Source organism: Phacochoerus africanus, chromosome 11 (genome assembly GCF_016906955.1).
Source record: "Phacochoerus africanus isolate WHEZ1 chromosome 11, ROS_Pafr_v1, whole genome shotgun sequence".
Taxonomy (NCBI): domain Eukaryota; kingdom Metazoa; phylum Chordata; class Mammalia; order Artiodactyla; family Suidae; genus Phacochoerus; species Phacochoerus africanus.
In genome coordinates, this window is record NC_062554.1 from 68,724,778 (window position 1) to 68,739,788 (window position 15,011).

The window sequence follows — 15,011 nt, forward strand, 5'->3', positions numbered from 1 at the left end:
GAGAGAATCCTCTACTGAGAGTAATTCTGAGTCCTGTAGAAGATGGTTTGGAACTGAAAATGTTCTATTTCTGACATTCTAAGAGTAAGGACATACTTTCTTAGTATGTTGTTAAATAGATTTTGATTTTGATTTAAGAAAATTTCTATACATCTGGAGTTCCCTTCGTGGCTCAGCGGTTAACAAACCTGACTAGCACTTGTGAGGATGCAGGTTTGATCCCTGGCCTCAGTCAGTGGGTTGAGGATCTGGCGTTGCCTTGAGCTATGGTGTAGGTTGCAGATGCAGCTTGGATCCTGAGTTGCTGTGGCTCTGGCATAGGCCTGTGGGTACAGCTCCGATTCAGCCCCTACCCTGGGAAACTCCATATGCCACATGTGTGCCCTAAAGAAACAAAAAGACAAAAAACAAAAAAAATCTATGCAACCATGCCTATATCTCTATCAGCTTCAACACTGCAGATGTTCATTTATAATTTCCAGTTTCAGAGACACAAAAATCTAGTATCTTTAGGTCAATATCCTCTTCCAAGTCAGAAAATAGACATCATAGGATTTGTGGCTCTGCTCTTGGTCTCAAAGTTTGGAGGCAAGGACTTGAATTAGCCCAGACCAATCTGGGCAAATCAAAGAACTTCTGGACTGAATTTCTTTATCTAGAAAAGAATTTCTGAGGTCCCTTGTTATTATATGCCTGTATGATGATTCTACCTTTTCTATTACACTTCTTTTACAAGTAGAACCACAACTTCTCTTCTACTGCAGCTGGCCCTCTTTTTAGACTGGCTCTATGCATAGTGCACACATACACAATCATCCGTAATAGTTTGGGGCAGAGCTTTACGGCTTAGTGAGTTGTTGCTAGTGTTGACAGTAAGTTTGAATCCCCCATCTGCTCAGGCTACCGTGAAAATCTGTTTCAACTCTCCACCGCAGCCTGGGTGGGCTTCACTATTGGTGCTGCCATTAGGACACCTATCAACTCTGGCCCGTTTCCAGCTAAGCAAACTTTCTGACATCAATTGACAATACTTTTTAAATTTTTTTTCTAAAAGGCAAGAGTATACCCAGAAACTTTCTTTTTGAGGATTTTTGAAGTCAATGACCCCAGTTTTACAACATTCTATGAAAATAATAATCAATAGACACAACACATGACAAATATTTCTTCCGAAATATATGACAACAGAACCAAGCTTTTGTACATCATTTCCTGGCCTTGAAATGAACATAATAACAGTTTATAGCATTTCTTTTAGCCCCTGTGAATGCCTTCCTCTCAAAGAAAACTAGCATTTTAATAGATTTTCTTTACTTTGACACAATTTCCCAGCTTGAAGTTAATATTTCGAGATTTGAAACACAGAGCTCCTGTATAGCACACTTCTTTCACAATTGCTCATTTTCTCTACATTCAAAAGTAAATTACCTATTAGAATTTCAATAGATAGAAGCCTAGAGCAGCCAGTTTGAAATAATGAAGTACCTTTGTGAGCACAATCACTTTTTAAACATCTCTGGTTATAGAACAGGTAAACCGAAAGTAGCGGACTTTTTATCAAACAAGATAGCAAACACTCAGAAAAACAGAGAGAATGTCCTTGGAGTTTTGGCATTTATCTGGTTTGCGTGTCCTTTTTTAAAAGCAAAGACTTTGGCTTTATACTATTTTAATGCATTACTTCAGGAGTTTTCAGGCCATTTTAGCCCATGTAGAACATAACTATGGCTTTTCACAGCTGTACAGATTAATTCCAGAACAACCTGAGAAAGCCTTAGAACAGGGACTTAATTGACAATCACCTGACTTTTTCTGTTTGCCATTAATTCCCAAGTGAAAGTGAAGCAGTGTCTAGGTGAGCATCTCTCAATGACCATTTCTCCCCCAGATAGCTGTTACAAATGTTGAATTTTTTAAAAAATCGTTTTGTGATTGAACAGGTGTCGCTAGCAACTTTCCAGAAAACTTAGTTACCTGACATTTTTCATTGATTTCTCCTATATTATAAAATGAAATGTCAGACACTATTAATTGCATTTTTACAATAAGTAGTTACAGCAGGAGTAATGGCTCAATGAAAGTACTTCCTGTCTAATGCACAGTAGATGTATTCATTTAAATGCATTCGATTTAGGTGAATGCAATATGTCTATATTCATTACAGTTATACATATCTGTGGGCTGAATTGATGGGGTGGTAATTACTACCTTTATAAATGGGACACTACTGTCTGTCTGGAGGAAGAAAACTCATCTTCTTATCATATTTTACACACCCACACAATAGGCATATTCTAAAACCTTTCTTTCAAATATGAAAATTTTACCCTTGAGTCTAATCATAATAAATATGGTCTCTCAGTAGTCCTGCTTTTCTCAAGGTTGGATGAGGATTGCTTTCCCTTCTCAAAAATGACAGAGGGACACTGGGGATCTCAAGATCTTTCCACACAAAGGAGCCCTCTTTGCCTTCTGGCCCACCTAGAGCTCAGCTGTGTGCTTTACATATGCTGGATTAGATCATTTTTACATTTTGCATTGTTTTTCTTTGAGATCAATGAAAGTAAGACTATGAAAGTCTGGTTTCGTTGTACACTTCTATTTTCTAAATCATAGACTATTTTTCAAGAGCACTTCTGGTTTCATAGAAAAAATGATCAGAGAGTACACAGTGTTGCCATATCCTCTCCCCTACCTTTACAGACAGTTTCCTTTATTATGAATATTTTACATTAGTGAGGTAGGTGAATGTGCTGCAACAGGTGAATCAATATTGGTGCATTATTATCAGCTGAAAGCCATAGTTTACATTAGGTTATACACTTTGTGTTGTACAGTTCTATGGGTTTTGACAGCATCATACTTATATCAACCTTTCCACTTCTCTCTCCTTTAGCACAATAAATAAACATGCAAAAATAAACAGGCAGAAATTCAAATAAATAGGCAAAAATTCAGAAAGAAATTGTGTATTCATTCCTTCACACACTACATTTCATTAATGGATGTTTACTGGGCATGAACTCTAGGCCAAGGACTACTTCTTAATGGATTCAACCTCTTCTCTGACCCTGAGTAAATTTCCATATGTTTTCATGTACCCTTTTTTTTTTTCTACCCTACTGAAGAGTATTGCCTGTATTTATTGGTGAGGGCTGGGATATTCCATAGTAGAGACTGGTAGTATTTGCATTTTGATGAGCATATGCTACACAGTGTCCAGCAAGTTTCATTGGTTTATGTATATGTTACTGTTACAATGGTTGTTAAAATATCTGAATACCTAACCTTAACCCTTATGAACTTGTACAATGCAGCATCTGCATTCTATCAGTAAGCAATATAGAAATTATACCTGCCCCTTTCTTCCTTTATGGCAGACATTAATAGTTAAGTAATAAAGCAATAGCTACTATTACAATTATTTTACTGCACTATACACTTTAAGTATTTTTCTGGTAGAGGATGTGCATATTTATGCTGAAGAAAATTAAGTTGGTGGTGTAGAATCCCAATGAATAATGGTTCTAAGAGAAATGCATGTGTTTTTCAAAAATAATCTCTGTTCAAATGCAGTCAAATAGGAATCTTCTTCAAATTAAGCAGTTATGCAAGCAAACGTTAAATATTTATTTGCTGATTTATGAAGAGAAATGCAGTCATCACTCTGGCATCTTGCCAGTAAGTCAGAAATGTGTCATTCTTTCCAAAATAGAAATGATGTTGAGATGTCCCCAAATCATGCCAGCCAGTGACAAGTTCACACATTTAATGTGGTTATATTCCTCCTCTCATCTGGGCAGATTAAATGAATCACTAATAAGAGGGGGAAAGTTGTTTTTCTAATCCAGAAAGTGGCTGACAACATACCTCCCTGGGCATTGATAGCAAGGTCTAACTTTGGTTGTATCCAGTTCAAGTCTGGGAAACCAATAATTGATTCTAAACAAATCGTAAGGAGAATTGATTATGGCAAAATGGGAAGAGCATTGGAAATCAATAATCTGTAGTCTGATTGTGAATCTGCATGCAGTTGCCACCCTCTATCACTTGAGGATAATTCTCCAATAAGCTCCTCAGACCTCAGAACCTACATCTTTTTCAAAAGAGATTGTCCAAAAATTTCCATATGTTTAGAAGGGCACTGATTTACTTATTCTGCCATCATTTAAACAATGTAATTCCCAGTGATATGACTTAACAATGCCATGGTAAGCCAAGATATTACACAGTGGGAAAAATATTCTATTTTTTATTCATTAATTTAACTTATTCAACATTTACTGAGTTTTTCTAAGTAGCAAGTAACACGCTAGATGATATAGAATGCAAATATCATCTTTTTTTATAAAAGAAGCCAGTCTCATCTTTAGAGAAATCAATATTAGTGATATTAATGTTAATTAAGGGCATCCAATGCTGTCTTGACTCTGTGTAGAATTTCTAAACAGTCCAAAAATTACAAACAAATTGTGACGCAAAATCATCTGAAAATCCTAATTATGTAAATGAAGTTTGAATTTACTCTCAGAGATGGTGCTTTCATATTACATGGTGGATTGTAGATAAGGACCCCTGTCACTTGCTCATGTTTTCATCAGAAAGTGGAAGTTGCTCTGTAGACTCATAGGGGAATGGTGTTATTTTAAAATAATTTTTCTGTGTCACATGCGTACAATGATACACACATACATAACACACACACATCAAGTATCTACTTTTAGTGTGCATAATACTACGTGCTTTCATTAAAATGATCTCATTTTATATTCACAACAATCTTGCAAGCTACTCATTATTCCCTTTAATCTATACTGAGAAAAATGAAAATGTAAGAGTTTATAAGCTGCTTTAAGAAAGATCCTCAGATTCAAGTTAGTCAATGCTCAAAGACTATTTTTTTCCCATCACAAAAATAAAAAATAAATAAATGAATAAAACTGTCTAAAGCAAGTTTTCCATTACCTAGTCTATTACAGAGATGCAGGAAGACAATGGGGACCAAAAGAGGTTTTGCATCAGCGACAGCCACTTGATCAGAGAAGTAAAAATCACTCTCTTTGAAGCAGGATTTTATTTGGGGCCAATATAACAGAACAGGTTAGAGAATATTAGAATTCTTAAGGCAATCTCTTACTTATAACAGTGAAAGGTCAAAAGTGAACTTTCATGCAAAGAATATGAATTCAATCCTCAAAGCTCTGAGCTGGTATTACCATTAAGGAGATACGGAGACAGCAATTGATTTCTTTTTCTTTTCATTAATCAGGGCACACATTCACAAAGTAGAAATGGGACTACTACCTTGTATTTTCCTAGTGTCCCTCTCCCAGCTTCAAGAGCATTATAGATTTTTTAAAATTATAATTAGTCTTCTTACTCTCTCTGGGAGCAAGGGGCTCTGTATCATTCCAAATCTACACAAAAGTGAGCAGAGACAGCTCAGAATTATGTAGCACCTTGATAAAGGCTAATTAATGAGGGCAGACATGAGCCTGATGATTAATAGCTCTGAAGTCAGGCAGCTCTGAGTCTGAATCCAGTCTCTGCTCTTCCATGTTGAGTGAGTTTCTAGATGTTTTTGTGTCCTGCCTTCCATGTCTATATGTGATAAGAAGAGATGATAGCTCATAACATTATTGTGAAGGTTGAGGGCGTTAACAAGTGTGACATGCTTGACAGATTTCTGTTTTACAAAGAGAGTGCAGTGGGTATTGATGTGTAAGCATCATAACAATAATAAAAATAATTTTGTAGCAGATATCCATATTTTTAATTAAATGAATTACTCTAGTCAGAATATTTGCCTCTTTGTAGACACACCAGTTATATGCATGTTTATAAAATTATTGGTGTGAAAAACTACATTTTTATCTTCTTGCACCCAAAATATTAATTATGAAAAGCAATTAATTACTACAGAAATCTTAGTGAACTGCAACATAAAATGCCCACTGGCAACGCCTAATGTTTAAAAATGACTCATTAAAATAACAATCATGTTCAATTTAGAATTCATTTTCAACTTTTTAATGAATCATTGAGAATTGTTAACAAGAAGCTTTGCTTTCTTTCAGAAATGTTATTATTTCTGTTAAATAAGCTTCTGAATCCTCTCTTTCAGGTAAACTTTTAGAAGGGAAATTTGTATAAGTAGCAAATCAACGATAGAGTTACATAGCAAATGTTATGTCTAATGTGCTATTATGAATTTTATTCATTTTTAATTTTTTAAATTTACTGATACTGAGAATAGGTGGCCATTTTTACTCCTTTCAAGTTAACTCCATATCTGTGAATATTTTAAAGACTAGATAATTATTTCAGAGAGTAAATGACACCTTAATTTGCCTTTAAGGCAATCTGACCAGTAAAAGGATCTTGTCATTCAACGAAAAGGCAAGAAATTCTGAGCTTACAAGGTAGCTATTGCTATGTGTGATTTCCCCAGATATTCTTAACTAGTATGAACTAGGGAAACAGTACAGCAACTTATGATTAGTGTTTATATCTTCTCATGTTGTTTTCCCATGCTGGACTATAAAACTCTGAGGTAAAGACCTAGGAAGAAGCTGACCATTTCATTTCATTTGGAGAGGAGAAGCAATGAGATCCTGCTGTATAGCCCAGGGAGCTATCTCTAATGACTTGTGATGGGACATGATGGATAATAATGTGAGAAAAAGAATGTTATATATGCCTTGTATTAGGTTCCAGATATGTGATATCATATGAACCTTTCCACAGAAAAGAAAATCATGGAGTTGGAGAAGACACTTGTGGTTGCCAAGGGGGAGAAGGAGGGAGGGGGGTGGTTGGGGAGCTTGGGGTTAATAGATACAAACTGTTACCTTTGGAATGGATTAGCAATGAGATCCTGCTGTGTAGCACTGGGTACTCTGTCTAGTCACTTATGAAGGAGCTTGATAATGTGCGAAAATAGAATGTGTTAATGTATGTGTAACTGGGTCACCATACTATACAGTAGAAAAAAATTGTATTGGGGAAATAACTATTAATTAATTAATTAATAGAATAATCTTCTGTTGATTCAAAAAAAATGAATGTTATATATATATAACTCTGTTCCCAGTTGACCCATGCAACTGGGTCACTTTGCTGTACAGCAGAAATTGACAGAACATTGTAAATCAACTATAATTAAAAAAAAACTAAAAAAAGAAACCATTGATTTCAAGTTGCTTAACAAGAGATTCTGTTTTCTTTTCTTTTTCTTTTTTCTTTTTTTTGGGGGGGAGGGGGCTGTGCCCGTGGGATGTGGAAGTTCCTAGCCAGGGATCAAACCAGTGCCACAGCTGCAACCCAAGCCACTACAGTAACAACACCAGATCCTTAAACCACTGCATCACAAGAGGACTGCAAATAAGAGATTCTTGACTGCATAAATGCTTAGTGATAGTCGGATGAATGTGTGGTTAGATGAATGGATGAATGATCGGGTAGATGGAAAAGCCTGATACAATGGAAAGTGTGCCCCTGCTTTACCATTACTTGTTTTTATTCAAATCATGAAATTCCTAAACATCAGTTGCCTCTTCTGCTAATGGTATGATTAGAATATATGATACCTCCCCTACTAGACTTTATTACCTTACTACCCTCCAATCTCTGACACATGCAACTGGACCAACTCTGTTCCATTCCCATGGATTGCCTACTTGAGAGTAGATTTACTTTTTGTTGAGTAATACCATGGGCCAGTAGGTCATGGTGCTTGTACTATGAGACAACTCCAGTTTAATCTTGTTCTCTGTGATTCCTCTACCCAACCCAACTCTTGGCTTGTATTCTCTTCTGTCTGAGATTTCTACCCTCAGACCTCAGATTCCTCATTTCTGCTCCATAATCACATGCTCTTAGGTTTATGCTTTTACTTCCAGCTTTGAGGGACAGCCTGGATTGTGAACCAAATGTTTTGCTAATGACATTTATATCCCACTGGACGTTCTTCCTTTCTTAATAAGGGGCTAGGATATGCCCTAGGGAATATCATTAGTTCCTTGGAGGGAAGATAAATGGGTACATCAACACCATTCCCTGGCAAAAAAAAAAGAGAGACAAGAAAAGGGGATATATAATTTAGACTAATGACTCTGTAAAATGTGAATGTTGACAGAAAATGATATATGATGGAAATGTTATACTCTTAACATTTTAACTTATAATGCTCTTGTAATTATAACATTTTCCTTAAGAGGCATGTAATATTATAATTAAAAGATGTTTTCGAAGAAAAAGATTTTTGATTAAAGTATACTTGATTTACAATGTTGTGCAAATTTCTGCTACACATCAAAGTGACCCAGTCATATATATATAATAGAGAGGGAATATGTGTGTGTATGTGTATATTATATATATAAAATGTGTATATTGTCTTCCATCATGTTCTATCCCAAGAGATTGGATATAGTTCTCTGTGCTGTACAGTAGGACCTCATTGTCTACCTGTTCTAAAAGTATAATTTGCATCTACTAATCCCAAATTCCCCATCCATCCCACCCCCTTGGCAACCACAAGTCTGTTCTCTATGTCTCTGAGTCTGTTTCTGTTTTGTAGATAGGTTCATTTGGGCCATATTTTTTTCTCTATATGGCTGCACCTGTAGCATATAGAAATTCCCAGGCCAGAGGTTGAATTGGAGTTGCACCTAGGGCCTATGTCATAGCAACAGCAACACCAGATCCAATCTGCTTGCGTGACCTATGCCACACTTGTGGCAATGCCAGATCCTTAACCCACTGAACCACAATGGGAACTCCAACCTGTGCCTTATTTTATATTCCACATTTAGGTGATTTCCCATAGTATTTGTCTTTCTCTTTCTGACTTACTTCACTTAATATGAAAATATCTATTTGCATCCATGTTGCTGCAAATGACTTTATTTCATTCTTTTTATGACTGAGTAGTATTCCATTGTATATATGTACATCTTCTTAATCCATTCATCTGCTGATGAACCTTTAGGTTGTTTCCTTGTCTTGACTACTATAAAGAGTGTTACTATGAACATGCATGTGCATGTATCTTTTTGAATTGTAGTTTTGTCCAGATATATGCCCAGGAATGGTGTTGATGGATCATATGGTAGTTCTATATAAAAGATGTTTAAATACAGATGCCAAAATTAACCAGCTAAGTTTCACTCCTGACCATTGAACTATTGTCATAAAATCCTTCTCATAATCTGGAGTAATATGAAAATACATTTTAAACTACAGATTCACTGTATATCTAAGTTGCTACCCCCACTCCACCCCCAGTTAATGAAGTGAAGGCGTTTTTTTTTTGAGCACTGAGGCAGAGTTACTCAGTATCTAAGGCACATGCTCAGTTTTCCAAAGCTGTTGTTCCTGTGTCATTATAAAGTAAGAGGAACTATGCATAAACCGAAGTAGTCCCTTGTTCCAGTCCAATCCCTACGATTAAACTAAGAAAGAGCATCGAAAAATTCCTAGTGAGAAAGATTTCTCCTGATTCTAAGCTTATTACTGCAAATGATTTGCTCTACCCCAGTGCTAAAATGCTCCCTCAATTATCAAGTGACTACATTATCTTGGTTCTTTGAGCAATTGCGTTTTTTCTTGAAATTGGTGTCCATATTCTCCTTACTGGATACATCCACTAGAGTAGCTTTTTTATGCCCCATTAGCCTACAATGTAACCAAACTTCTACCTCACCTCTCTTAGGTAGGCAATCTAGATATTTGGTCTAGTTTGCTATTTGTTAATATTACTCATGTCTTTCCTCCTTTTTGCCATGCATATAAGACTCATATTTGGGTTCAAATCATTATGTTCCCATGTTTTAATCAATCACCCCATCATTTTACCTGACCCTGTGAAAATCTGCCTCAATTCCCTGTGCTTGCTTTCTTGTCTGAGCAGTGATGCCTCTATGATTTAGGTTTATGGCCTAATTTCCTTTAATAGAAGGTGAGTCATTTTGAAGAAACAAAGCTAAAACTCATTCTTTATTTTATTCATCCTTGTTCTCTCTACATATTTATTTGGTACCCTCTCTGTGCCAGTCATTCTTTTATTTAGGCACTGGGATCATAGAGAAGAACCTGTGTAATGGTAGAAGGCCTGAATATGTAAGCCACCATTATCCATTAACTTCTGTAATGCATAGGAAATAAGCACTTATTCTGGGCTAGACAATGCATTTGGTACTGTGGACATGGAAGTGAATAAAACAGTTCCTGTCTTCATAAGATTTACAGAAGCAATAGACATGTAAACAGATTTTTTAATGTCATGTGGCATGTCTGCTAATAAAGTTAGAGAGGATAAAGTATGGGAGCAGGGATTGATATAAGATGACATGGATGAGGTAGGAAGGCACTGGTGTGGTATATTAAGGGGATTGGCCTTAAAGGGAGATGGTAAAACCCAGCTATTTATTAACAAGTAAGCTAGGCATAGGTTATTTGAATTCAAATCCTTTCTCCATTTGCTAACTCAATGTCCATAACTGTGTGATCTCTCTGAGTTCTGGCTCATGCATCTGTAAAATGTAGATTAAAATAGAGTGTACTTTTATAGGGGCATTGTGAGGAATGCATGAGATAATTCACATACTTCACCTGATACCTGGCACATAGTTTATTCTCAGTAAACATTCATCTCTATTATTCTATAGGCAATGAGAGAATTCAAGAGGATTTTAAGTAGGGGAATGATGTGGCCGAAGCTCTGAGCTGGAGCATAGTCAAATTTGTAAGCTTAATAATTTTGAAAACTATGTGATAAACTCATTGGCAATATCAAGCCAGCGTGGATGCTTGTGGAAGAAGGTTAACCTGGAGTTAGAGTATATGGATAAATAAATCTTTAACTATAGTGTGAATACAGTCACCCAGGGAGAATGTCTGTAGAGTGCATGAGTCAGTTGGCTGAAGATGGAATTGTATGGAATACAAAAACGTAATGGTAGCATCAAAAAAAAAAAAAAAAGAAATGCCTATGAAGGAGATGAAGTAGGAATGATCATGGATGTGTTTGGTAATTAGCAACATAGTGGAAGTGCTCTCTTCCTGGAAATGTCATGGAACAGGCTTCCCAGAGGGGGCAAAGAGCTAGGTATTGGGAAAGGAATATGAGGACACCAATTTAACATGGTGGAAAAAGGCTTTATGTGAAGGGAGAATAGTAAGTTCCAACACTGATGATCTCAGGTAGGCTAGATACATGAAGCAGTAGGTAAATGATATAAAACAATACAAGCAATATCCCAATAAAACGTTGCAGTAGAGATGGGTCATTGGATAGGCAGAGGAAATGGAAGTGAGTCCTCCAGTTAGGCAAGTCAGCAGAACCACACCTGGAAATGTGTGGCAAGAAGAATGAATAATGACCACATGGCAGCTGAGAGCACCTTTGGGATAGTTCATTATGTGTTTATTGATAACTTAGGGCTAAGGCTGAGCTGAAAGTTATTTCCGTAATGCTGTGGATTTCTGAAATATAATAAGCCTAACTGTATTCTTTTAGTCACAGTAAAATTAAATTCAAACTTAAGTAATAAGAGCTCTGGTTAGGTTATTAGAGAGAAATATAACCAACATTGTTTGCCTTTTTTTTTAAAGGATTTTCCAGAAAAGGAGAAGTCCACAGCAAAGGCTCTGGAAGATGTAAAAGCAAACTTTTACTGTGAATTATGTGACAAGCAATACCACAAACACCAGGAGTTTGACAATCATATTAATTCTTATGATCATGCTCATAAGCAGGTAAGTCTGAGTGGGAAATATCCTTCATGTTCCTGGATTTATACCTTCAGAACACAATGTGTCCTCATCTGGGATGCTGAGATGAAACCATTTTGTATCTGTTTTTTTCTTTAAGGTTGTATTTGCTATTTAAATACTTTTTCCTAGAAAGAATGTAAAACTGTAGGTTAACTTACAGATGATCTAATAATAGATTGACATTTATTTTAGAATTATATATATGCAGAAACTAGGACCCAGTAAAAATAGTGTAAGATTCAAAACCACCTAGCTAATTAGTAGCAGATCTAAAACACTGGACCAGTACCAGGACAGAATCTAGCATGGAGTTTTTTCAAGAGTTCCAAATTATGGGGAATACTGTCTTTGGGGAAAAAAAAAAAAACCTCAGTAAAAGGTTTCATTTCCCTAAGAATACTGTCTTAGGAGAGTGAAAGTAGTTACTTAATAAATGAACCATTGCACACAAACAACAAAAATATCAAAGGCACAATTGAGGGATAATGCAGGTATAAGCATATCACATCACATTTCTTTTTCGTAAAAGGATATATATATACACACACACACACACACACACACACACATATAAATATAAATTTAGTGTAGATATTATAGATACTAAGATTCTCTATTGCCATCTTTCTATGAAATAGAAAGTTATTGTTCTCGTTTGTTAAATTTTATCCTTGTTGCAAGAGGTATGAAAATATTGGCCTTCTAGGAATCAGGAGTTTTAAATACCACTAAGAAAGATATTCCATGTGGCCAGAGGATTATTGCTAAGACCTGAGAAGGTGCGGACTCCTAACATCTTGGTATATATGTATAAGCCTTGGATAGTCTAGACCTACAATATTCATTCAGAGTGAGAGCAATAAATATTTTTACTAACATCACTAATATTTATTGAGCACATATAAAAATTTATGGCTTTGGAAGAGGCAAGACAGTGTCTATCTTTAAAGATACAGCATGCATAGATAATTGACTGAATGTGTCTTATAAGAGCAAAAACAATAGGATGAATTATTTAGGACTGATTCCCAAATCTTAGTGCACATAATGATCACTTTGGAACCTGTTATCAATACAGTTTCCCAGATTCTCCTTTAGATAGTCTAATTCAATAGTTCTGATATGGGGCCTGGGAACTTTTAAAATGATACAAAATAGAAATTTTCAGACATATATAAATTATGAACTATGTGGCTGCCATCCAACTCCAAAACAGTCTTGTTTTATTTACAGTGCCATCACTCATTCTCCCACTCCTGCCACCACTGTGCATTATTTTGAAGCCAATTCCAGATATCATATCTTTTCATCTGAAAGTTTTTCAAGATATATAATGATGCTTAAACAACAAGACCAGTATCATGCCTAAGGTTTAACAATAATTACGTGAAATCAGGGGTGTCTTCTTCATTTGTGTTGTAAGAAATTTATAAATTTGGGCTTGTGGAAATCAAGATCCAAAGATATCATACTTTTGGTTGACATAGCTTTGTTTCCTTTGCTACATATTTAAACTATAGATTTTGCACTACATCTTTAAACTTTAATCCTTGCAATTTATTTGTTGAAAACTGAAACACATTAAGGATTTTGCTGAACACAACCCAGTGTTGTCTTTTCACATTTTCTCTGTCTTCTGTATTTCCTTTAAACTGATAGTTGCAAATAAAATCTGCTCAAATTCAGGTTCATATTTTTTTTTAGCAAAAATATACTAGAGGGAGTATCGTGTGTTTCCATAAGGAGGTATATAATATCTAGTTTTTTCTTTCTTTTTAGAACTCAAAGTTTGAGCATTAGTTTAGGTACCACTATTTCTTTGTTCTGTCCACCATTAAGTACCCCACAGACCTTTTTCCATTAATGGTTCTTGTACCTATAGATGGTCATTTGCTTAAATCCATTACTTTACTTGGAGGTATAAAATGACGATTCTAATTCTATCATCCTTTTGTCATTTAGCAGACAGAATATATGTATGTAGATAAACTTCCCAGAATATATCTATAACTTCCCAAAACTATGACCCAAAGTAAATTTTATGTAGGAGTTCTTCAGGCTGAATATTAAGAAAAAAAAAAAAGTCATTCTGGGGATTGAAAGAAGTAAGTGACCAGGAAAGTTCTCATGGGATAGCGACATTTGATGTATGCTTTAAATGTATATATAAATAAATGTGGAAAAAGAGGCTCAAGAGGGAATGGTATTCTTGAGAGTGGAAACACATGGAGATAAGGTGAGGAAATGAAGGAGCATATGGCCTCTTTTGAAAAATGTATGAGGTACTGAACTATGGGAGAGTGAATTCTCCACACTTGCTTTGCATTCCACAGCCTATCTTGCACTCTGGAATTCTGCTTTATCCACTTCCCTTTTTATCATTTTTCTCAATCTTATTTCCATTGGCTTTTCAGCATGTTGATCAAACAACCTTTCCTTGTACTCCTTCTATTTGCCCATTTCTGTTTCTCTTTAGGCTTCTTAGCATTCTGACATTCCCAGGCCCGCCCCTGTTCAAACAGTGATTGGATTTCCACTAGGTGCTGCTGCTTCATTTGTGAAAAATAAACATGTTTGATCTCTAACTTCAGGGAGCCTGTAATATGATTGGGAAACCTATAACCTAATTGATCATTCTTTAAAATACATTGATTTAAATGTTGTAGAAATTGTATGTCTAGGATACTAAGAGGATAGCCAGAAATTATTTAAGAATGAAGACATGATAAATGAACTGGAATTCTTAAAGAATGAATTAGAAGTTAACTGCGTTAACCTACCAGGAATGGTAGGTCCTTCATGGTAGAAAACCTGTATCAAGGCATAGAGTAGTTACAAAGCACGACCCCCACTCAGAGAAGCTGCAAAAGATTCGCTGTGATCACTAAAGTCACCATCAGTCTCTTAAGAATCTCTTTAAGAATCTTTTAAATGATCTCATTCCTCATATTCTTCTCTTATAGTAGACCTTGTTCTCACTCTTCATTTTGCATTCTCTTTTCACCATTCAAATTTAATCTTACTCTATTCTTTGCTAGGTCCCTCTAACCGGACTCCTTGCCTCAGTATTTTCCCTGTCCCACGCCAGCCTATCCATTTATAGCCAGAGTAATCTTCCCAAACTACCACGTTTACACTAACACCCGCCTCCTTGGAAATCTTCAATGGCTGACTTTTTAAAAAGTCTAAATGACTTTGTCATTTAAAATGTTCACAGTTTGCCTCTGGCATCC

General features: G+C 35.8%; 1 protein-coding gene across 1 annotated transcript in view; it reads left to right on the forward strand.

Moving 5' to 3' along the window:
* Nucleotides 1-15,011, forward strand: part of ZNF804B (zinc finger protein 804B) — a 506,757-nt gene that overhangs the window by 399,736 nt on the left and 92,010 nt on the right. Inside the window, exon 2 of the mRNA XM_047753001.1 lies at nt 11,617-11,760. Within this exon, the coding sequence (XP_047608957.1) occupies nt 11,617-11,760 (144 nt within the window). The remainder of the gene's footprint in view (nt 1-11,616; nt 11,761-15,011) is intronic.